General features: G+C 60.1%; 1 protein-coding gene across 4 annotated transcripts; it reads left to right on the forward strand.

Annotated features, from left to right (window-relative positions):
* The first annotated feature begins 3,152 nt into the window (after nt 1-3,152).
* On the forward strand, nt 3,153-23,814 carry PPP1R12C (protein phosphatase 1 regulatory subunit 12C). 4 transcript variants are annotated; one of them, XM_053905763.1, is made up of 22 exons: nt 3,153-3,523; nt 7,774-7,904; nt 7,998-8,116; nt 13,578-13,737; nt 16,772-16,916; nt 17,012-17,086; nt 18,292-18,365; nt 18,441-18,568; nt 18,920-18,993; nt 19,250-19,408; nt 19,491-19,558; nt 20,170-20,304; nt 20,551-20,641; nt 21,623-21,697; nt 21,776-21,836; nt 21,996-22,081; nt 22,183-22,223; nt 22,307-22,394; nt 22,557-22,661; nt 22,830-22,880; nt 23,033-23,083; nt 23,173-23,814. In XM_053905763.1, the coding sequence occupies exons 1-22, from the start codon at nt 3,203-3,205 to the stop codon at nt 23,257-23,259; spliced, it is 2,325 nt and encodes a 774-aa protein (XP_053761738.1). In that variant the 5' UTR covers nt 3,153-3,202; the 3' UTR covers nt 23,260-23,814. The 4 variants fall into 4 exon arrangements, 2 of the variants coding, with proteins under 2 accessions (XP_053761738.1, XP_053761739.1); XM_053905764.1 differs by having other exon boundaries at nt 21,999-22,081; XR_008423316.1 differs by lacking the exons at nt 21,776-21,836; nt 23,033-23,083; nt 23,173-23,814 and having other exon boundaries at nt 22,830-22,886.
* The last annotated feature ends 54 nt before the right edge of the window (nt 23,815-23,868 follow it).

Genomic DNA, 23,868 nt, shown 5'->3' on the forward strand with positions numbered 1-23,868 from the left:
TTCTAGAGCCTTTCTGGAAGCCCCACCCAGCAATGTTCAATCCCATCTTATTGGCCTCTCCTAATTGCAAAGAAGGTTAGGTCTCTGGCTCGCCCTTTAGCTAGCTGGGTGTTTTGCTACTTCAAATGAAACCAGTGTTCTGGTTTTTTTTTTTAATGTTTATTTATTTTTGAGAAAGAGACAGCCAATGCGTGAGCAAGGGAGGGGCAGAGAGAGAGAGAGAGAGAGAGAGACAGAGTCCGAATCAGGCTCCAGGCTCTGAGCTCTCAGCACAGAGCCCAATGTGGGGCTTGAACCCACGAACCGTGAGATCATGACCTGAGCCAAAGTCGGACGCTTAACTGAGCCACCCAGGCGCCCCAACCAGTGCTCTATTTTTGAGGAGGAGACAGAGTTATGGGCAGGCAATTAGCTGTCTCTGACATGCTCCACTCCTCTGACTACCCAACCCACATATACAGATCCTGGACATGGAACACACTGACCCACTCCCCAAGGACAAAAGCCCAGGGTCTTGGTGGTCAGATCGGGCTCTTGGGGTCAGACCAGCCCCTTCAGTCAGGCTTGGGTGTGCCTCCCACTGGTTTGACATCCTGTAAACCACATACACAGTTCCTCTCTCCCTAACAAATCCACAACGGGGAAGGCGCAGGGAATTGTAATAATAACAATTCAGACAAACATTCCCATGAGGAAAAGAGGAGAAAGAGAATCAAGCACATGGAAGTCATTGGGTAGGAAAAGAGATCATATGTTACCAGATCTGGAAAACGTGGTTCTATACATTGGGGCAAAATCCCTCCTCTGTACTCATTTTGGCCCCCAACACTCCCTGCAAGGGAAGGGCTTCTCCCTGTGCCCACATCTGAGGATGATATTTGGGAGAATACCATTCTTGGCATGGTTAACAAATACAAAGCCTCCTTCCTGTTGGTGTGAGTTTGAGGGCCCAGGAGATGTGCTGATAGTCACAAGAAGGTCAGCTACGCAGTATCTTTCACAGCACATTTCTCCCTTAAATTTAAAAGTTTCCTCTGTGCAAATAACTCTGCTAAGGACTGTTTTAAAATATCATAAATTCTTAGTCCTGTTTTCACACTGGACAACAGAGTAAACCTGATACTTTAGTTTATTCCTTTATCTGGACCATCTTTATGACGCAGACCAGCGTCTGTTTTTTCTGCCATTGCAGGGAACATCTTCTTCTAATCTTGCTGATGTTATTTTCACCAGCAGGGAGGGGGCCTGTACTTCTAAGGTTAAGCATTTCAATTCCAGTGTTAGCCTTGAGAGCCAACAGCAGGCCTGGGAAGTGAAAAAACCTTCACCACCGAAAAGCAAAGGGAAGAAGAGAACTTCAACGAGTGCCTATGAAGGTAGAAGTCTGTACACAGCCAACGTCTGATACCTACCAGATATCACATGTACACACTCAACAACCCCAGGAGGCAGAGATTAGCCCCAGACCCCGCAACTAGGAAGTGGGCAGAGACAAGTATCAAACCCATGATTGCCTAGATCAGAGCTGGAATTCTTCACCATTGCAGAAGAGAATTTTAAAATAGAGGCAGGAGCCTAAATACAACAGACAGTGTAAAGATTGCTAATTGAGCTGATGGTGGGAACACGTCTCACACCTCGTTGTGTGGGTTGAGCAGATACCCCAGAGAAACAATCGCAGTCACAAAACTTTACAGGCAGATTTATATGAACACTTACAGACATAATACGAGTCCTTATAAACAGCATGCACCTTGGCACACACAGGATCGCAAAAACACAAGGCTATAATGTGTCACAGTTGTGCACAGGCACTGAAACACACACATACACACCCACACGTAACAACTGTAGGGCTGATTTACTGCTTGTCTTTTAAGCCCCCTGCAGAAGGAGGATGGGTGTGTACAACTGTGGGAAGCGTGCGAGTTCAGGGACTACACATCCCAAGAACCACCGGGACACCTATTCCCTTTATTTCTACCGCCAGCGTTCCGCAGACCTCATGGGATTTGTAGTTTATATCTTCCTACAGGGCCGAGGACTTTGGAGTGGGTGGGTAACTCCAACATCCCTCGGGAAAAAAAATCTATCCAGATTTCAGCACCTTTCTGTACGATTTGTACGGGTCTTTCTTCCGATCTCGAAGTGCCTGCATCTTTCCCATCCAGGATTTAGGTACAGGACACTTAAGGTGAAGATTATTTCTTGCTTTGAAAGTGCTACGTGGAACGCCTCACCCAGGACTACAAATCCCAGCATGACATGCGAGGATGTAGAGCCTGGACTACATTTCCCACCGTGCGAGCGCGAGAAGGACGGGCGTCCTTGTGGACCCCGCCCCTTGGGCTCCTTTCCCGGATGTAACCCAGGGGTTACTATAAGGGACTTTGGGCTTCTCTTCCCCTTGATCCTGGTGATTTGCGATGTTTGGGGCTCTGCCTAGGACCCACCGTGTCACTAGAGGCGTGGCCCTGAGGACTACACCTCCCGGCGTGCTCTAGGGCTGTGGACCGAAGGCCACAGATTTTATCTCCCTGCATGACCTGGGCGGTCACCCAGGGAGGCAGAATTGTCCCGCGGGAGTTCTGGGTTGCGGGGCGTGCTGGTCGGGAATTAATGAGTTAATGGTAATTCATTCATGCAGAAACTATCTCCGGTCGCGTTCTATTAGGCTCCATTCTGGGCGCTGGGCGTAATGACTGCGGACAGAAGACAAACGTCCTTGTCTTCCTATTTCTAGTTGAAGCAAGCAGACCAAAGAGCCCACAAAGAATTAGCTGGGAAAATGAGCGTTATATCTTTTCCGACTCCCGGGCCCCGTGCCACTGGTCCCTGCGTTTCCCAGCACACCTCGGGGCGCGCCTCCAGCCCGGAGACCCCGCTTCCCGGCGCTCCCGGGACCCTCCCCTACATCAGCTGCCCGGGAGCTGCGGACTTCCCAGCGTGCCTCGGGGCTGAGCGAGGCCCGAAGGTTGCCATTAGCAACTTCGGCTCACGGACTCCATTTCCCAGAGCGCCCCGGGGCGGCGTGTGACGTCGACGCGCCGGGCGGGGGCAGGCAGATCCTCGGGCGGCTCTGGGCCAGCGGCAGTTCCCGGCGGCCCCCGGCGGGCGGGCGGCGGTGGCGGCGGTGGCGGCGGCGGCTCGGGGCTAGGCGCTCGGCGGTCGCTCGCTCGCTTACCGGCGGGCGGGCGGCGCGATGTCGGGCGAGGACGGCCCGGGGGCGGGCCCCGGGGCAGCGGCGGCCGCGGCCCGCGAGCGGCGGCGGGAGCAGCTGCGGCAGTGGGGGGCGCGGGCGGGCGCCGAGCCGGGCCCCGGGGAGCGGCGCGCCCGCACCGTGCGCTTCGAGCGCGCCGCCGAGTTCCTGGCGGCCTGCGCGGGCGGCGACCTGGACGAGGCGCGCCTGATGTTGCGCGCCGCGGACCCCGGCCCCGGCGCCGAGCTCGACCCCGCCGCCCCGCCGCCCGCCCGCGCGGTGCTCGATTCCACCAACGCCGACGGCATCAGCGCCCTGCACCAGGTCAGCGCCCCCGGCCCCTCCCCGGACCTGGTCCGCCCAGGGTCCGAGCCTCCTCCAGCGTCCTCCGGGCCCTGAGTCACTCACGGTCGTCAGTCTCGGTGCGCGCCGTCCTGTGCTGCTGCCCTCTCCGACCCCCTGGCCCTTGCCACCCACCTGCAACTCCCTGTTTCCAGTCTTGAGCCTCTTCATCCGGCCCTGGTCTCTGCCGCCCTGCGCCGCCCTCAGTCTGGACCCGAGCCACTGCTGACGGCCTCGGTCTGGTCCATGCCACTGGTCCCGGTCGTTGTCACTTCGCGCTGCCTTCTCCCGACCCTGAGCACCCTTCAGTAGTCTCTGTGTCTCCTCTCCTGTGCCATCTAATGCTGCCACCTTTCCCGAGGCTGTGCACTTCTTCTAGCAATACTTCTACGTCCTCCAGCCCACTGTTTCCCCTTTCCAGGCAGGTGTCGCTTTCGCTGAGCAGCAAGCATCGTCCTGTGCAGGCACGCGCCTGCGCCTGTGGGGCTTCCTCCCCTGGCCCCTGGCCCGGACTACCTGTTTGGCTAGGGGCATATCTTCCGTGCTGCTGCTTTCCGATTAGTCCTTCTCGCCCTTAGGCAGTACCGTCTGTTGCTGTATAAGGATGCTCTTTCTTGGCTCAGGTTTTTCTAGGCTTTGTACCACCTCGTTTCCTTGTCTGGGGCACCTCCTGCTGTCTCCACCCGCAGACCGTCTTCATTCTCTTTCTGGAGGCTGTGCCTCCTCTTTTCTCCACCGTAGGCCTTGTGTCAGGGACGTTTCTTCTTCTCCAGGCACCTTCTCTGCCTCCCGCCCCTTCCCTTGGGTGTGCCTGTAACCTTGCCCTTTTCTTGGGGGGCCTCAATGCACCTGCCTCTCTATCCTTGGTCATCTTGCGCTCTCTGCCCGGATGCCTTCTCCTGGGCATCTGGCAGCTTCTCTCCTAGAGACTGTGTGATCTGTCTGGCTCTGGGTATGTCAGCTTCCCAAGGGTACTACAGCCCTGCTGGTCTCCATCCATAACCTGGCCCCCATGCCTTTCCAGGACTCCCTGATTGTCTTCTCCAGTGTTTGTGTGTCCCAGAACCAGGACCACCTTATGCCACAGGACCCTCTTTGGTTCTGGATGCATTTATCTATCCTCCCACAGTGGGACCACCAGGGATAGGACTGGCCACAGAAGAGCCACCACCCTCTGTCTCATCCCTGAGACCATCTCCCTCCTTGTCTCCTGATACTGGTCCAGTCCTCAGCCCTCTCCTCCCGCCAGAACCCATAGAGTTTGGTCATTGATGGAACCAGAAAAGACCCTGTGGAAAGCTTGACTGGGGAGGCAGGGATGTTTGAAGAGGCCCACTTCTCAGGTCTCCCAGGAAGAGGAGAGGAGCAGTTCAGGAAAATCAGTATGGTCCTGGGTTCAAATCGCAGTTCCTTAGCATTGTTGCCTCAAGTTAGCGTCCTTTCTCTCTGTGCCTCAGTTTCCTCATCTGTACAACAGGGCTAGTAGTCCCTCCGTGGCAGGGCTCCGATGAAGGAGGGAGGTCAGATGTGTGGAAAACCCTTCAGGATGCAGCACAGGCATTCAGCTGGAGGGCTGCTGCCTGGTCTAACTGCTACCTGTCCTCTTTTTCTCTTCCCTGACCCCCAGGCCTGTCCCCTACAGAGTCCCTGGTGCTAGCGAGGATGCTTTCTACCACCCAGAGGAGGGGCCTGCTTCCCTGAGCCTTGTAAGGTGTCAGAGTACGGGGCAAGCCCAGGGGAGAGGGGCCTCAGGCTTCTGTTTCCCTTCCTCTGCCACCGTCCAGGCCTGGGCTCTCCTGGACTTTTCCTCAGGGGCTCTTGGCCCTGCTCTCCAGGCTGAGCCCCCTTCTTTGTCATCCCTCTAGGCCTTGCCTATCAGGCTGCCTTTTCAGGTGAAATCCCTTTCCCACTCAGGCAAGCCCTTGGTAAACCCACTTTCCGGGGCTTTGCAGGAAGCCTGAAGGATTAGGGCTTTGGAGGTTCAGAGAGGGGAAGTTCCTGCCTCAGGTCACATGGCCAGCAGGCGGGCGACCTGGGGTTTGGGTCAGGTCTGTTGTGGGGTGACCAATGCAGGGTGGTTTGCTCTAGACTGGCCTGGTTTTAGCAGTGAAAGTCCCAGGTCTCAGGCAGCCCCCGTCCCAAACAAACTGGGACAGTGGGTCACCTTGTCTGGGTGCGTCCTGGGGCTGTGGTTTCCTTTCTGAGTCCTCCCTGGAGTGGGTCCCCAGGTGACAGCCCCCTGCCCTTGTGTGTGCCCGGGAGTTCTCACACCCCGGCACCTACCTCAGGTGGGCTTGTTAACCCCATGATAAAGCTGGTATATTCCCCCCCCTCGTCAAAATTGCCTTGTGAATTAGCAGCTGGGTCTGGGGTCTGGCATAGGAGGGACTAGGAGCCACAGTTCTTAGATCTGAATAGGGAGGGTGGAAGCGGGGACTAAGTCTGGGTGGAGGGAGCGGCTTGGACTCCTGGTGGGGGGGGGTTGCTGTTGTCTGGATTCCTGGATCCCTGGTGCCCAGGCCTCGGGCATCTTTCACATGGATTCCTGTGCCCGGCCAGGTCCTTGAAAGGGAAAGGCCCATCTCCCTCCTCGACCCCCCCCATCACCATGACAACCGGGTGGAAATAAACCAAGCCCAGTTCATCCCGTTCCCAGGGCACGTGTGCCCTCCCCCCCCACCCCCCCCTGCAGCCTGAGTTTCCATGACTTCATGCTCTTGGCCCTCACCACCTCCCCCCTTCTCCAGATGGAAGGGTTTTGGAGAGGTGAGGGAGTTGGGGAGTTAATTTAGCCCAGGGACCCAGGAAGCCAGGCCCACCCCTTGCCTGGACCCTGCTCAGGTCCCAGCGCCCACCGGGGTTTTCATGTGCCCTGGGCTAAATCCCTTCTCTGTCCCCTTGCTGTCCCTATTCAGGCAAGGGCTGCTGACTCCTTGAGATGGATTTCTTCCTCTGCAGTACAGAGCCTTGACAGCAGGAGGATTAGGGAAGGTCTTCCCAGGTGGAGATCCCTTGGCACAGTACCCCGTGCACAGCTTTGGGCCCCAGGGGCCAGGCCAGTCCCCTCAGGGTGGGAGTCAGGGCCATGGTCAGCATCCTGGGGAGCATCTGCTTGGCCTGAGGGAGGAGGGGGCTGGGGATCTGGTTTCTGGGCCTGAGGGAGGAGGGGCTGGGAGCCTGGATCCCTGGGTCTGAGGGAGGAGGGGGCTGGGAACCCGGTTCCTGGGCCTGGGGGAGGAGGGGCTGGGAGCCTGGATCCCTGGGCCTGGGGGAGGAGGGGCTGGGAGCCTGGATCCCTGGGTCTGAGGGAGGAGGGGCTGGGGACCTGGTTCCTGGGCCTGAGGCAGGAGGGGCTGGGAGTCTGGGTCCCTGGGTCTGAGGGAGGAGGGGGCTGGGGACCTGGTTCCTGGGCCTGAGGGAGGAGGGGCTGGGAGCCTGGATCCCTGGGTCTGAGGGAGGAGGGGGCTGGGGACCTGGTTCCTGGGCCTGAGGCAGGAGGGGCTGGGAGTCTGGGTCCCTGGGTCTGAGGAAGGAGGGGGCTGGGGACCTGGTTCCTGGGCCTGAGGGAGGAGGGGCTGGGAGCCTGGATCCCTGGGTCTGAGGGAGGAGGGGGCTGGGGACCTGGTTCCTGGGCCTGAGGGAGGAGGGGCTGGGAGCCTGGATCCCTGGGTCTGAGGGAGGAGGGGGCTGGGGGCCTGGACTCCCGGTCTGAGGGAGGAGGGGGCTGGGGTCAATACTGCAGGGTCTGAGGGAGGAGGGGGCTGGGGGCCTGGCTTCTAGGGTCTAAGGGAAGAGGGCAGGGGGCTCAGAACTCCATGGTCTGAGGGAGGAGGTCTTCGTCACTGGAAGCCTTGTCCTGTTGGTGATGACTGGGGTACATGGTATCTAACATCCAGGACTTCCCACGCTGGAGAAAAGCCCCCTCCCTTTATCCAATTCGTACTTGCAAGGATCTGGGTGTCCTGTTCTCATGGGCTTCCACTGAGCTCCAGATGCCCAGCTGACCTAACCTTTGGGAAGCCAAGAGGTCTTAAATAGCTGGGTAGCTGAATGGGCCTCCAGGAGCAGGGCTGGTGCCTTCTGGGGTCTGTCCCAGGGTCATCTGGTTTTTTCCCTTGAATGTCTGACTCCGTGCCCGGGGTCTGTCTCACGGCCCCTCGGGAGTCCTGCCTTGCTGGGCGTGCGGTGCCTGGGTGAGGTGAGGGCTGACAGCCGTGTCCCCTGCGCCCCAGGCCTGCATTGATGAGAACCTGGAGGTGGTGCGCTTCCTGGTGGAGCAGGGTGCCACGGTGAACCAGGCGGACAACGAGGGCTGGACGCCCCTGCATGTGGCCGCCTCCTGTGGTTACCTGGACATCGCCAGGTGAGGCGGCGGGGAGGGTAAGTGGGATCGCGTGGGGACCGGAGCTCAGACCCCGCAGCCCTGACCTCCCCACCCCTCCACCACCACCCCCAGGTACCTCCTGAGCCACGGGGCTGACATTGCCGCCGTCAACAGCGATGGGGACTTGCCCCTGGACTTGGCCGAGTCGGACGCCATGGAGGGGCTGCTGAAGGCGGAGATTGCCTACCGAGGTGGGCGCCTGGGTGCTTCCTGCGGGCACGGGGAACAGACTGCTGGGGCTCGGAGGCCAGCCCTGCTTTTCCTAGGGTTCTCTGACCCTGTCTGCTTCGGGTTCCTTACCTGTGAGGTGGGCATGTGGGTCCCCGTCCTCGGGTTGCTTGGAACATTGAATGATCGTGTAAAGTGCGTGTGCCACCGCTGGGCACGGATAAGAGCCCAACCTGACGTTGACCCAGATTGTCATTTTACCCCAGGAGTGAGTGAGGAAATGAGGTGTGGGGGGCTTGTCCAGGGGTCTCTCAGGTGAGATTGTCCTCTCGGAAGTGTTCCCTGAGGGGGACTGTTCTCCCCGTGTGCACGGTCACTGAACCGCAGGGTCCTTAACATGGGGCCCAGGACCCCCTGAAACTCTGTGTGTGGCCATGTTCATATTTCTAGGGAGAACGTGTATTGCTTCTAGCAAGTTCTCAGAGGGGCTCATGTCCAAACGTACTCCCCAAAGCAGCCGCCTAGAACCAGCTGATGCGTGGGGTGTGCGAGGAAGGCTGTGGCCTGAGTGACCTGGAGGGCACGGGCCGTGGGGTGCTGGTCCGGGTTCAGCGAGGGAGCCGTCGAAAAGGTGTGGGCACAGGGCCTGGGGGTCTGGAGGCCCCGTGGCTGGTTCAGCGAGGCTGCTGAAGAGCAGGCCCTGGGGTGTGGAAGGTGACGCCCGGATCCCCGGGCTTGGCTTGGGCAGGCTGACTGCTGCTAAGGTCAGAGAGCCGCGTGCAGGTGGACTTCTGGGGTCACGGCAAACGTGGGGGGCGGGCACTAAGGCAGAGCTGAGCTGCTTCTCTCCTCTCTGACTTCTCACCCTGAAAAACTTCAGACGTGGGCAAAGGTTGGGACAGCCTTAGGGGGCGGCCACGTGACCCTCCCTGAGCTTGGCCGGTGGTTTTAGCAGCTTTGTGGAGATGTAATTCGTAGCCCGTTCGGTTCTCTTCAAAAGCGTGCGGTCCGCTGGTTTCTTAGCGTTTCACAGTGTTGCGCCTGCCTCACCACATGGACTCAGAGGGCTTCGGTCACACCAAAGAAACCGGGAGCCCTCAACCGGCACCCCACTCCCACTCAGCCCTGAGACACCATTCATCCGCTTCCTGTCCCTACACATTTTGGAACGTTTTGTATAAATGGGGTCATACGGTATAGATTCGTTAGTTTTTAACATTTTGGCCCATCTGCATTTGCCCTGCCTCCCCCCTCCCCCCACTATACATAAATAGCACTCTTCCCCCACCCCCTCCCTTCCTTTTCTTTCTCCCTCCCCAGCTGCCTCCCTCTCTGTTCCCAGCCATCTCAAGAACACGAAGCAGACACTGTAACCCTGGCCCTGACGTGGGAGCCTGTGTCTCCTAGAACAAGGACACAGGATGTCACGTTGTTACTCCTCTGTGGGCATCGGGACCTTGGCCTTGGTGCTGCGCTGTTACCTGTGGCACATTGTAGCCTCCCCTCTGCGCCTCCTGTGGTCCTGCCCTGCCCTTGGTCTCCCCTTGCCCCCCTCACCCTGCCTTCTGTACACAGCGTGTCCCCCGGCCTGGACCCGCCTGCCGCTTCTCCAGGAGAGTCGGGTCTGCGTTCGTGGCAGGAACTTCTCAGTGCGTTGTTCGGGAGACAGGTGCTGTCTGTCTGCCTGCCCTGTTGCTGTTAGCCTTGAACTTCGCGGAGGGGCACTGGCCAGGTGGCTCTACCGTGGAGTCCGCCTCCCTTCGTGATTAAAAAGTCGTCTGTCGGGTGAGGCTTGGCGGGCCGCTTCTGTGGGAACCCGTTGCAGCCGGGCTCAGGGCCCAGCCCAAGAGGCGGTTTGTGCAGCGTGTTTGAAGCGGCCGTTCTCACAGTAGCACAGAGGTGGAAGCAGCCCCAGTGTCCACCAGCCGAGAAATGGATGAACAACGTGTGGCATGTGCTACGATGGAATACTGTTATTCAGCCTTAAAAAGGCAAGAGGTTCGGACACGTGCTACAGTGTGAGTGAAACCTGAGGACAGTGTGCTCGGTGAGAGAGTCTGGCACAAAGTGTACAAACGCTGTGTGATTCTGACTCTATGAGGAACGGGACTAAAATGGTCAAGTTCGTAGAAGCAGAAGGTAGAGTGGTGGGCGCGGGGGCTGGGGAGGGGGAAGTGGGGCGATGCTGTTTGATGGGGACGGGGTTTCAGTTGTGCAAGATGAAGAGTGTTCTGGAGACAGATGGTGGAGGCCGCATGGCAACGTGAATATACTTAATGCCACGGGACTGCAGTTAAACGGGGTTAAGATGGTAAATTTGATGTGTGTTTTACCACAGTTTAAGATGAAAAGGCAATTAATGGGTCATGTAACTGAAGTCCAGGAATTGCACTGACTTCAGGCATGGTTTTGTTTTTTTTTTTTTTAATTTTTTTTTTTTTCAATGTTTATTTATTTTTGGGACAGAGAGAGACAGAGCATGAACGGGGGAGGGACAGAGAGAGAGGGAGACACAGAATCGGAAACAGGCTCCAGGCTCTGAGCCATCAGCCCAGAGCCTGACGCGGGGCTCGAACTCACGGACCGTGAGATCGTGACCTGGCTGAAGTCGGACGCTTAACCGACTGCGCCACCCAGGCGCCCCTTCAGGCATGGTTTGATCCAGGGGCGCCAACTCGAAAATATCACTGTACTGAACTCTGCATTGACTTCATGCTTTTCTTTCTTTCTTTTTTTTTTTTAATTTGTATTTATTTTTGAGAGACAGAGCGTGAGTGGGGGAGGAGCAGAGAGGGAGACAGAATCCAAAGCAGGCTTCAGAGTCTCATATGTCAGTACAGAGCCCTACGTGGGGTTCGAACCCCTTGAGCTATGAGGTCATGACCTGAGCCCCCCAGGCGCCCCTGCACGGACTTCATTCTCAGGCAGATTCTCTCAACCGGGTATGAAGCGCCGCTGCTAACAGTGCTGGCTGATTCTTCGGCTGATCTAGGACTAGATTTCCTCAGCCACCTGAGCGCCACCCTCCGCCTGAGCCAGCCCTAGCTGGGGCGAGAAGGATGGGTGGTGAGGCCAGGCGATGTGGCCACCCATCCGCGCTGTAGAGCTGCCCCCAGCCCAGCTGCAGGACGGGCCGCAGGGACACAGAACTGGGCGGGAAGGGGGCATCTAGACGTTCTGCTGCTAGGCCACCAGACGGGAGGCACTCCCGCCCTCGGACAGGAATCTTCATGGGGGCGGGGGCGGTTGTTGGCAGCGGGAGAGGCTGGGGCCTCCAGCAGAGGAGGTTGGGTAAATCACTAATCTGTAAATGGGCTGGCAGCTTCTGTGAAGGACGAGACTTTGTGGGAGGTGCTGTCACGCTGCAGCCGGCCCGGGGTCGGGGCCCCTGCGACCGCCCTCCCCAGCACAGCCAAGGGGCCCTGTGTCCGTCGTGGGCGTGGCCGCGTTCCAATAAAGCTTTATTCACAAACACAGGGGGCCTTCCGGAACAGGCAAAGCTTAATGACAGGAAGTAGACTGATGGTTGCCAGGGGCTGGGGAGGGAGGTAAAGCAGGGAATGCCTGCTTAATGGGTATGAGGTATTGTGTTTTACCATCAGTAGAACAAAAGGCAAAAACCAGACAGGTTTGCCAACCCTGATCGAGAGCTCCATCAACAAACGCAAATCTCAGCAAAAAGCAGAGTGCAGAAGGATGTGTGTGACCATGCCAGAGGACACTAGCGGTGGTTGGAAAAAGGTCAGCAAACCCCACCCTTCGCTGCCTAAGGAAGGCACACGCATCTGTAGTAGGATTGAAGGTGATTCCCTTTAAGGAAGTTGTGTGCGGCGGTGGGGGGGAGGGTGTCCCTGAGTCCCCAGCACTGTCCCGGCCTCTCCGCCCCAAGCTGGGCCCACCAGGTGGGCTCCGACCAGCCAAACATTCCTTGGACAGCTGCCAGACGACAGCCAGAGGTGATCCCGTTGGAGTTTAGTCGCGCGTTCCCCGGGTGCCAGCAGGTGGCGCAGCCGCGCAGCCGGTTCTGGGCGGCTTGCCCTCTGGGACCCCCGGGGCCAGCTTAGGGCAGGCCTTCCCGTGTGTGTAGTGAGGGTGCGACAGGACGCAGCGTCACGAAAGCAAGATGAGATTGGTGGGGGGCACACGGGGGGTTTTTGCGGCCTCTGTCCTGTTTTAAGTTTTTAAGCCCAAGTGGTGGCGCCACGGGGGTCCTTTGCCCCTGCTGCTCAGCGGAAAGCCAGTGTAAGCCACAGGGTAATGGAAAATTTTTAAGTGGGTGCACTTAAAAGAGTAAAAAGAAGCAGGTGAAATTAACTTAGTAACGTATTTTACTTAACTGAGTGTGCCCAAGACATCATGTCAACGTTAATCACCATAAAGAAAACCATTCATGGGTTGCTGTGCGCTTTTGTATTTTAAGTTTATTAATTTTGAGGGAGAGAGAGTGCACTCACGTGGGGGAGGGGCAGAGAGAGAGGGGGAGAGAGAATCCAGGCAGGCTCCACTCTGTCAGCACAGAGCCCCAGCTGGGGCTCGGATTCACGAACCGTGAGATCATGACCTGAGCCGACATCAAGAGTTGGGTGTTCAGCCGACTGAGCCACCCAGGCACCCCGTGCTGCGCACTTTTTCCCGCCCACACATCGAAATCCAGCGTGTATTTGTGTTCATGACACGTTTCGGTTTGGAGCAGCTACAGTTCAGGCGCTCGGTAGCTGCACGTGGCCGACAGCTGTGGGGCAGGACGGCTCAGCTCCAAGCCAGCGCTTTGGTGTGAGAAATCTCACAGTTGGAACAGCAATAGACCCCAGTAAACTTTCCAGGAGAGAGATCGAACGTTGGCTGGGAGAGACCCTTTCTGACTCCTGTCTCAGTAGGGGGCAGGCAACATACAGATTCTCGGTGGTGGTCACCAGATACTAATACAGCCTCAGCAAGGCTGCCTGTTCTGATCCAAAATCCACTTAACTTGCCCTTTGCATCCCAAATGCAGAACAGCTTTGCAGGAAACTGAAAGATGTACAGAAACTGACCGACGAGGCCGCGTGCTTGGCTCTCTTCTGATTGCTCTAGGTGACGGCACAGCTGTGAACAGGGATCCCCACCTGGCTAGGAAAGAGGCTGTTGCCCCGGTAATGCGGCCCCTTGGTCTGGTGGCCCTTTGCCTGGTTTATCCTACTCAGGGTGACAGAAAGGGTTCCGACAGAGTGCGTGAAGACGTGGGCTCAGGATTTTACTGGTGGTGCCAGGGAGGGTTTGACGTAATCAGGTGCTGGGTTTATACTTAAGAGTAACGATAAAGGTGATACTTAGGTTGAAATGGGAGAAGGGCCTGCGATCCCCGTTCTCCCAGCAGTGCCTCGGAGGCCCCGCTGGGAAGTCCGGGTCCCCTGAGTCCCGGAGGAGCATGTGGAACGAGGGGGACCCCGTGCCTCCTGGGGCTCCGGGTGTGAGTCCTACCACTGCCCCTTCTCGTCTTCCCAGGTGTGGACGTGGAGGCGGCCAAACGGGCCGAGGAGGAACTGCTTCTTCGTGACACGAGATGCTGGCTGAACGGGGGCGCGATGCCCGAGGCCCGGCACCCCCGCACGGGGGCCTCTGCCCTGCACGTGGCAGCCGCTAAGGGCTACATCGAAGTGATGAGGTGAGCGGGGCTGGTGTCCCCACTCTTCCCTGCTCTTTGTGCTGGGCTGATCTGTTCCTTCTCGCTGTCTTCCACCTTCCTGTGGGTTTTTTAATTTATGTATGTGGACGGAGTATTTGTCTCTAAATACAGCCTTTGCCGTGTCCACGAGTCCCGATGTGTAGGCTTTTCGTTGTCCGTAAGTTTAAAACATTTTCCGGCTTGTAATCTATCTTCTTTGGCCTCTGGATTATTTAGAAGGATGTCCTTAATTTCAGATGCGTGGGATTTTTCCAGTCATTGTTTCAATGCCCATTTCCTGCCTTGATGGCACCGTGGTCAGAGAATCCATATGCTTCCAACGGATTTTCGGAATTCTCTGAGGTTTGCTTTATACCCCGGTATGTGTCAGCTGGAAAAGAACCATCCTGTGAAGTACAGCATTCCGTGTAGGTTATCAGATCACCTTTGTAGTCACGCCATTTCCGCCTCCTATGTTCTTAGTGGGTTTTTTTTCCTCTCTGCCTACTCTGTCAGTTACTGCGAGAGACATACTTTTTTTTTGTTTTTGTTAAGATTTTATGTGTAAGTAATTTCTACACCCAACGCAAGGCTTGAATTTGCAACCCTGAGATCAAGAGTCACATGCTCCACTGAGTGGGCCAGCCGGGTGCCCCTGAAATTTCCTACAATGCTTGTGGATTTTGCCTGTTTATCCTTGTAGTGCCCGCGGTGTTTATTTCTGTATTTGAAGGCCAGGTTATCTAGCGCATATGTATTTTAAATCGCTACAGCATGTGTTCCCTTGCTGCCGTCCGTGTTTGGCTGCCTCACCCTCTTATGTTGGGGTGGTTGGTTCCCATTCTCATCCTCAGATTCTCTCCTCTCTGAGTCCTCTCTCTTTGTGATTTATCCTTTATTTTCAGTCTGGAAATGGAGTAGAGATGAATCCCTCAGCTCTGCTCACCTCTGTGTTGGGTTTTTAGGCAGGTTTTCCAGTGAGGTGCTAGAGATGGCCCCTAGTGGCTCCAGGTTCATGACCTAGTTGCTTGCCTGCTGTGAAAGTAGAATGCCTCGTCCCCCATTCTTGTAGCAAAAGTCCTGGCCTGATGTTCACTGGGCCGCCTTGGGCGCCTGCCCATCCCAGAGCTAATCCCAGTGGCAAGGGGCCTGGGATGTAAATGGTCAGGCCCAGTCATGTGCCCAGCCCTGTCCTCTTCTGCCCATGGCTTCCACCTCTGAGTCTCAGGTGGCTGCTTCGCCTCCTGCCGTTGCATCTGCATCCCACACAGCCCGGAGGAGGAGAGGACAAAAGGAGCAAATGTTGATTCCCTTTACTTTTACTTGATTATTTTTTAAAGTTTATTATTTTGAGAGAGAGGGAGAAAGAGAGAGAATCCCAAGCAGGCTCTGCACTGTTGAACTCATGGACTGTGAGGTCCTGACCTGGGCTGAAATCAAGAGTCAGATGCTTAACTGACTGAGCCACCCAGACGCCCCTGTTGACTCCTTTTAAAAGAACAATCCTGAAGTGACCCGCACGCTGAACACTGATGTCCCATTTGCCAGACCACCTGGCGTTTTCTTGGCGTTTCCACCATCCCAGTTACTCGCCTGCCCGGGGCTCCCGCCAGGGAGCCCGGGAGATCCCTCGTGAGCCAGGTGACAGCGTGTCCAGCTGAGAGTTGGGCATGGTTACTAAGTGGGGGGAGAGTCGGGGTCTGGGGGCGGCTCACTGTCTGGGCACAGGAACGAAGTGCTTTGGCCGCGGGAAGGCTCAGCGACTCCCATTTTATCACCGCCCTCAGGACGGCTGCGTTTGTAGGAGGATGTAACCAATGTTCCCCTCATCACCGACGAAGGGCAGGGTAGAGGCCCAGAGAGGTGGCGCTTGGCACTTACTTACCGAGCACCTGCCGAAAGCCAGGCCGTCTTTTAGGTCCGGGGCGGCTGGCACACGAGACATGTCTGGGCCCACGTGCAGCCCCCAGCCTAGCCGGGGAGGCAGACAAGTGACCAGGGCAGCAGACCACGTGACGTGGGCCTGAGTGCACACTGGTGACCGGGGAGGGGTGTGCCCATTCGTTGTAAGGTGCTGAGCAGTATCCCTGGGCTCTCGCCTGGAGGCCAGGAGCGCCCCCCACCCCGTCCCCAACTCAGGATGACCAAACGTGTGCGGACATGGCCAGGTGCCCCCTGGGGTCAACGTGGTCCCTAGTTGAGAACCGTGGGCCTAGAAACGCATAAAGAGGGCGCTGGGAGGAGTGGGAGGGGGGCTGCATGAGCTCCGGCCTGGGGACCCCTGGGGACTGTGTGCAGGCGCCCAGGTGGCTGCAGCGAGTGAGCTCTGGGGAGTGAGCGACAAGGTCAGCAGGGCCCCACAGAGGCCCTTCTATTTGAAAAGTCTCATGAACTCTGTCCACCTCCCACCTCGTATTCGCTTGTTGCCACGGGCACGGAACCCAATGCCAGTCCTGCAGAGGCAGGCTGTGTGCCACCAGCTGCGCGTGCGGGACCCGCCTGGGCTTCTAACCCTGCCTGCCCCCCAGATCCTGTGCTCGTCCTCCAAGCCGGGGCTCCTCGGCCTCACCACTAGCGGGGTTTTGGACCACATCAGTCTTTGCCGTGGGGCCGTCCTCCGCGCCGTAGGGTGTTAGGAACATCCCTGGCACCCACCCCTCAGCTGTGGCCTCCCGGACCGTCTCCAGACACTGCCAGATGTCGCCTGGCGGGCAGCATCGCCTTGGCTGAGGGCCACCTCCCTGAGCTGGCGGGTTCCTAGAACATCACTGCCCCAGGGCTGCCCCTTCTGGGGCCTCAGCCCTTTCACAGGCTCTGGGGCTGTGTGTCCCACACCCAGGGGTGACAGTCAAGAGAGTTGCCCGGTACAAGGGACAGGGTTCCTGAAGCCACCCACTGGGCCGGGGGAAGGGCTCCACGAAGAGGCCCTGGCCACCTGCCTGTCCCGGCCGGGCCCCAGCGCGGCCAGCCGACGACGGCAGCCTTGGGCAGAACCCGCATCTCGGTCCTTGACTCCGAGCCTCCCCGCACCCAGGCTGCTCCTTCAGGCCGGCTACGACCCAGAGCTCCGGGATGGGGACGGCTGGACCCCCCTGCACGCTGCGGCCCACTGGGGCGTGGAGGACGCCTGCCGCCTGCTGGCCGAGCACGGTGGGGGCATGGACTCGCTGACCCACGCGGTGAGGGCCGGGCTGCTCGAGGGCCGGTGGGGCTGAGGGGTGGGAGGCCCCCTCCCCTCCATCATCCTCTGCCCCTTCTCTTCCTCCGCCACCAGGGCCAACGTCCCTGCGACCTGGCTGACGAGGAGGTGCTGAGTCTGTTGGAGGAACTGGCCCGGAAGCAGGAGGATGTGAGTCTCGGGGGCTCCCTCCCTCCCATCGGCTCCCTGCTTCCCCAGTGGCCCCTGGCAGGGGACCTGCTTCTGCCCAGCTGGCGACAGTCAGAGTCAGGAAGAGGAGTCAGGAGGAGGCTGGGCCTCATCAGCCCCGGAATGCCGCCCAGCCAGCACCGGGCCAGGCCTTGTTGCTGGAAAAAGGCAGAGTGAAGGGCTGGACGGCATGGGCTCTGGGCTCTGAATCCCGGCTCTGGCATGCGTTTGCTCTGTGAGCTCGGGCTGGTCACTCAACCTCTCTGGGCCTCAGTTTCCTCACCTGTAATGTGGGGATAACGGCGTGTGCACCTTTATGAGGAGTCACGCGGAGTATCTGTTATGCTACGGGGAGTATCCGTGTTACTGCATGAGAACGTTTGGAACCCTGCTTGGCGGACTGTAAGCCGACTGGGAACAAGAAGCATCTCCTGAGGCCTCCTGGGGGCCGGGCACTCTGCCTGGAGCTTCCAGTGAGTGGGGGGGGGGGGGTAGATGGACACAGATCCCTCTGTTTAAAGGTCGGTCGTGGTGACGTTGAGAGGAAAGGTCATGGTTCTGGCTTGGCGGACAGCTTCTCAGACCCAGGGCATGCGCTCGGGTTTGAGGGCACAGCACGTGCAAAGGCTAGGGGGTGGGAAAATGGGTGGGGCCTGGAGGGGAGTGTGAGGCAGGGAGGCCTTGGGCCGGGGGGCCCACCTGAAGGGACTTGAACGCTGGGCTGAGGAGCAGGGTGAGGGTGAGGGTAGTGGGGCCGCCGTGGGCTTCGTGGAGGGTGAGGCAGGGTCAGCCCTCGGCGAGGAGGGAGCACAGGTGTGGGTGCGCTCTCAGCCTGCGGCGGGGGAAGGGGGCCCTACCTCTCAGGAGGGGCGGGAATGACGGGCTCGCCTGGTGGAGGAACCTCTGTGCCAAGGCTGGGCGGGCCGCCCTGGGGAGGTGGCAGGGATGACAGTGTCCCCGGTGAGCGGGGAGGCCGGGAGGCAGCCGTGAGGAGGACCCAGACGCCACACAGCCGTGTGCAGGGGCCCGCAGATCCCCCGTGTCCGCTGGGAGCGGGCCTCCCCGTAGGTGGCGCCTCCTCCACCCAGACCTGCACAGCCGTGCGTGCCGGCCCTGGACATGGGGGCCGCGGGCCGCGTGGGGCCCTCCCAGCAGCCTCCTCCGTCCCCTCCTTTGTCCCCTTGCAGCTGCGGAACCAAAAGGAAGCTTCTCAGAGCAGAAGCCAGGAGCCCCAGGTGCCTTCCAGCGGCAAACACCGAAGGTAGTGGACAGGTGCCTGGGTGGGCAGGTGGAGGGTCCCAGGGACTGGAACCCCATGCCCTCCCCTTCCCACCAGGAGCTCCGTGTGTCGTCTGAGCAGCCGAGAGAAGATTTCTCTCCAAGATCTGTCCAAGGAACGCCGGCCTGGGGGGGCAGGGGGGCCCCCCATACATGACGAGGATGAGGGAGAAGAAGGCCCCACAGGTGCGGGACAGGGTCTGGGTTTCTGGATCTATGAAGGAGGGGCGGGGGGGGTCTGGACTCCTGGGTCTAAGGGAGGTAGGGGCTGGGGGGCAGGACTCCTGGGTCTGAGGGAGGAAGGGGCTGGAGTTCAGGATCCTGGGTCTGAGGGAGGAGGCGCTGAGGGCCAGGACTCCTGGGTCTGAAGGAGGAGGGGGCTAGGGGCCTGATTCCTGGGACTGATGGAAGAGGGGGCTGGGAGTCTGGACTCCTGGGTCTGAGGGAGGAGGGGCTGGGAGGTCTGGATCCCTGGGTCTGAGGGAGGAGGGGCTGGTTCTGAAAGGCACCTGGCATCTCCGTTTTCCCGCACCATAGAGCCACCCTCCACAGAATCCAGAACTCTCAATGGAGTGTCTTCTCCACCACCCGCTAGCCCTCAGAGCCCCATGGTGAGTTTGGATGCTCTAGAGGTCATACTGTTTGGGGAGGGAGGGGAGAGATGTCATGAATCTGTAGACCTCTTTTCAGGGTATGTAAGGTGAAGATAACAGTTTCCAGAATCTTCCAGAACAACTGATTGCTTTTTTTCTGGCTGCATCTGCCCAGGGGGCTGATGGGAATAGTGGTTTGTTGTGGTCCTTCTGGGGGCAACACTTGAAGTGGCCGAGAAGGATCCTTTCTCCCTGAGACCGTTCTCTTCTCCAGCCCCCAGAAGAGGCCCCCTTCTCCAGGCGCTTTGGCCTCCAGAAGACGGGAAGCTCTGGTGCCCTGGGTCCCACAGACAGGCGGGGGGCCGAGGGCACCCCTGGGGCTGGGTTGCAGCGCTCAGCCTCGTCCTCTCGGCTGGAAGGGACCTCCCCGCAGGTGAGTGGGGTGAGGGGCGGGGGCCGGGGCCAGGCCCGCCTCGGTGAAGAGAATGTCCTCCTCTGGTCTTCTCTTCCCACAGGCTGAGGAGCCCCGCCTCGCCAGAGTTACGCCCACCCCCTCCCGTAAGGTGCCGGAGCCCTGTGCCCTGTGAGTGCCAGCCAGGGGCCTGGGCCTTTCCGGGTGGGAGGCAGGTCGGGTCCCAACCTTGTGAGCTTGATCCCGAGCAAGTGCTTTTGCCCTCTGGGGTCTCTGCCCCGACCGCTCTTTGCCTCAGTTTTCCTCGTGGCGCGTCAAATAAAAGCTCACAGCTAAGCTTCCACGGTCGCGGTGGCCTCCTGTTGCCTCCGTCCCCACCTCCCACCCTGTCCCTTTTGACACAGTCACACTGCTGCCCCAGGGCCTTTGCTCTGCACCACCCCCACCCCGGCTTGCTTCCTCCCTTCCCCGGGTCTGTGTATGAGTGTCACCTTGTCTGTGAGGCCCGCTCGGACCTCGCGCCCGTGCTGCCACAGTGTCCGGACACGCACACCCTCCCACCTGCTGTCAGGCTTGCGCTTTCCTCCCAAGCACTTTATTTAGCCTTCTGGCCCGTTCTGTGATGGGCTCCTCTCGCGCTTGTTGGTTCTGCGTCTCTGCCGCACACATTTGACTCACTTGGGGCAGAGATCATTCTTTTTGTTGCTCAGTGTGGCATATCCAGCACCTGCCGCGTAACTTGAGCTTGAGTAACGATATTTGCTGAATGAATGACTTCGCAGGTCTGAGATCTCCAGGCGTCCTCCCTCGGATGACCCCACTCCTCCCTCCAGAATTCCGGGGCCCGAATCCCCAGTGAAGCCAAATGTCCCTGCGGCCCCCACGGCGCCCCCAGCTGACTCCCGGGACCGGCGGAGGTAAAGAGGCTGGTGGGGGGAAGGCGGGGGGTGGGGGGAAGGAAGCCTCTTTCTCTCCAGCAGGGAGACATTGCGTTGCCCAGGAGGCCCCAGGGCCTCGGGCAGCGCTCCCAAGGGGGAGGTTGTCCCAGGGTCTGCTGGGAGTTGATGTTCTCTGGCAGAACTTCCCTTCCCTGAACAGTGTTAGCCGTGGGACGGGAACAGGACCCAAAGGAACCCTTACTGAGGTTGGGACCGTTCACTCAGGTCCTACCAGATGCCTGTGCGGGATGAGGAGTCTGAATCTCAGCGGAAGGCTCGCTCTCGGCTCATGCGTCAGTCTCGGAGGTCCACACAGGTGTGGGGGTGGGCGGGGGGGCTGGGCTCCTCCGGGTCTGAGGGAGGAGGGGCTGGGGGCAGGACTTCTGGGTCTGAGGGAGGAGGTCCTGGGGGCCAGAACTCCTGGGTCTGAGGGAGGAGGGGCTGGGAGGCAGGACTCCTGGGTCTGAGGGAGGAAGGGCTGGGGGGCAGGACTCCTGGGTCTGAGGGAGGAGGGGGCTGGGGGACTGGGCTCCTCCAGGTCTGAGGGAGGAGGGGCTGGGGGCAGGACTTCTGGGTCTGAGGGAGGAGGGGGCTGGAGGCCTGGACTCCTGGGTCTGAGGGAAGAGGGGCTGGGGGCCTGGACTCCTGGGTCTGAGGGAGGAGGGGCTGGGGGCCAGAACTCCTGGGTCTGAGGGAGGAGGTCCTGGGGGCCAGAACTCCTGGGTCTGAGGAGTGGCTGGGGGGCAGGACTCCTGGGTCTGAGGGAGGAGGGGGCTGGGGGACTGGGCTCCTCCAGGTCTGAGGGAGGAGGGGCTGGGGGCAGGACTTCTGGGTCTGAGGGAGGAGGGGGCTGGAGGCCTGGACTCCTGGGTCTGAGGGAAGAGGGGCTGGAGGCCTGGACTCCTGGGTCTGAGGGAAGAGGGGCTGGAGGCCTGGACTCCTGGGTCTGAGGGAGGAGGGGCTGGGGGCCAGAACTCCTGGGTCTGAAGGAGGAGGTCCTGGGGGCCAGAACTCCTGGGTCTGAGGGAGGAGGGGCTGGGGGGCAGGACTCCTGGGTCTGAGGGAGGAGGGGCTGGGGGCCAGGACTCCTGGGTCTGAGGGAGGAGGGGGCTGGGGGACTGGGCTCCTCCAGGTCTGAGGGAGGAGGGGCTGGGGGCAGGACTCCTGGGTCTGAGGGAGGAGGGGCTGGGGGCCAGAACTCCTGGGTCTGAGGGAGGAAGGGCTGGGGGCCTACACTTGCATCCTGGGCAGCCTGGGCCTTGACCTCTGGGACCCCTGACCACTCTCCCTCTCCCAGGGTGTGACTCTCACCGACCTGAAGGAAGCAGAGAAGGCAGCAGGGAAGACCCCAGAGCCAGAGAAATCGTGCCTGGTGAGAGGGGTCAGGTGACCAGGTGGTGGGTGTTCCAAGATGCCCTTGCCCTCTGACCTCCCTGCCCTTCTCGGACAGGACCCCTCTCGGAGGCCCCGAGTCCCGGGGGTGGAGAACTCTGATGGCCCTGCCTTGAGAGGTGAGGTCTGGTTTCTGGGAGGTCGACCTCCTGCCCCCTGGCCTCCCCATCTCTCCCGCTGCAGTCTGTTTTCCCGAGGGGTCGGGCCTAGGGACCCTGACACCGCAGAGAGGGGCTGCTCCCCAGGTTTCTGGGCTGATTTCTGCCCCTCCCCCCCAGCAGAGGCGCCTGACGGGCAGGGTCAGGGACCACAGGCCGCCAGGGAGCACCGCAAAGTCGGCAAAGAGTGGAGGGGGCCTGCGGAGGTGAGGGGCGGGGCGAGCTGGGCTACGGGTGGGCCTTGGAGGCGGGGTGGTGGGCCAGACTCCCTTCCCGGCATCAGGCTGAACCCCACCTCCGCCCGCAGGGGGAGGAGGCGGAGCCGGCCGACCGCAGCCCAGAGTCCAGGTACAGGGTGGGCAGGGAAGGGTCTGGGCTCTTCTGTAGGGCCACGGGGAGCCCCGCTGACGCCCTGCCTGCCTCCACCCCAGCACTTCCGAGGGCGGCCCTTCACCTCGCAGTCAGCGGCAGCGTGACTCCCAGCCAGAATCAGACGAGCCCGATGGAGGCTTCAGGAAGGTTTGCAACACCACCCACCCTCCATCTGCCCCCGCGGTCGGCCTTTATCCCGACCCGCCCTGCAGCTCTCTATCTGTGGTTCTGCTTGTGTATCCCTGCTCTCCACCCTTCCCCACGTGGGCCGGCAGGACTGACCCGCGCTCCCTGTCCGGTTCCCCCCAGCTGTACGCAGAGCTGCGCAGCGAGAACGAGCGGCTTCGCGAGGCCCTGACCGAGACCACGCTCCGCCTGGCACAGCTCAAGGTGGAGTTGGAGCGCGCCACGCAGGTGAGATGCCCCGACCTGGGAGCCCGGTCGCAGTGGCCCGGATGGGCCTGCTCCGGGCGGGGGTGCCGGCTGGGAGGCTGGACTGCCGCCCCCTTCCCGGGCTGGGGTCCCAGTCCTGGTCTTTGTGGCTTGGCCACTTCTCTGAGCCTTGGGCTCTCTTGTCCCCAGAGGCAGGAGCGCTTTGCAGAGAGGCCCGCCCTCCTGGAGCTGGAGAGATTCGTGAGTAGGGGCAGCTGGGGTGGGGCCATGGGGGTGTCCCGTGTGGGTCTGAAGAGGGTCCTCTGCCCTCTCCCCACCCTTTTCAGCCCTACTTGACCCCTAGCCCTCCCCCGCCCCCAGGCCCTGGGCCTCACCCCTCCTGTTTATGCCAGGAGCGCAGGGCCCTGGAGAGGAAGGCGGCCGAGCTGGAGGAGGAGCTGAAGGTGAGCCTAAGGGGGCGCCGTGGACGGGTTCTAGGCAGACCCCGGGTGACCCGGGGCCACCCAGCTGACCTCCCTATCCCATCCCCCAGGCCCTGTCCGACCTCCGGGCTGACAACCAGAGGCTCAAGGATGAGAACGCAGCCCTGATCCGCGTCATCAGCAAACTTTCTAAGTGACTCTGGCGGAGGACCTTTCCCCGTACCCATATTTATACAGCTGCTTCTGCCACACGCACCCCTTCCCCTGTGTGAGCACGAGTGACAGGGCTCCCAGGGGGTCTCTGAGAAGCCATAGCCTCCCTTCGGGGCCTCCAGACTGGGAGGGGAGCAGAATCCCCAGGAGCCGAGGGGGGGCCACCCGAGGCCAGGATGGAGGTCAGAGGCTGAGCCAGGTAGGGGGACGTGGTTGAGGGGGGCCCGGGACCGGAGGTGGGACCACGGAGGAACCGCGGACCAGGAAGTGCCAGGACCGGAGTGGCCACCCGGAGGTCCCCCCCCCTCACGTGTGATGCCACCCCAGTCACCCCTCCTGCTCCTGAACAGGGATCCGAGAATGTGCCAAGAGTCCCGCCAGCCTGGGCCAGGGGGGCCTCTATATAGGGCCCGTGTGCAATAGGGAGGGATCTCTATTTTTTGCTGCCCCCGCCCCGCCCACTGTCAGGGGCAGGGGGAGAAGATATTTTCGAGACAAAGCACAGGCACCACAAATAAAAGTCGTGAAGTTGCCACTCAGCGACTGTGTCCCCGGCTCGAGGTGGGGCACCACTTCTGTGTTCCTCCCTTGTC

The sequence above is a fragment of the Panthera pardus genome, unplaced genomic scaffold (genome assembly GCF_024362965.1).
Source record: "Panthera pardus isolate Hobbes unplaced genomic scaffold, ASM2436296v1 HiC_scaffold_18, whole genome shotgun sequence".
In the NCBI taxonomy this organism is placed as follows: domain Eukaryota; kingdom Metazoa; phylum Chordata; class Mammalia; order Carnivora; family Felidae; genus Panthera; species Panthera pardus.

Bases quoted from the DNA above. Each gene is read 5' to 3' on its own strand.
- PPP1R12C (XM_053905763.1), top strand. From the start codon at position 3,203: ATGTCGGGCGAGGACGGCCCGGGGGCGGGCCCCGGGGCAGCGGCGGCC. The intron at 7,905-7,997 runs GTGAGGCGGCGG...CACCACCCCCAG, and splicing joins GGTTACCTGGACATCGCCAG to GTACCTCCTGAGCCACGGGG. The intron at 20,305-20,550 runs GTAAAGAGGCTG...CCGTTCACTCAG, and splicing joins GACTCCCGGGACCGGCGGAG to GTCCTACCAGATGCCTGTGC.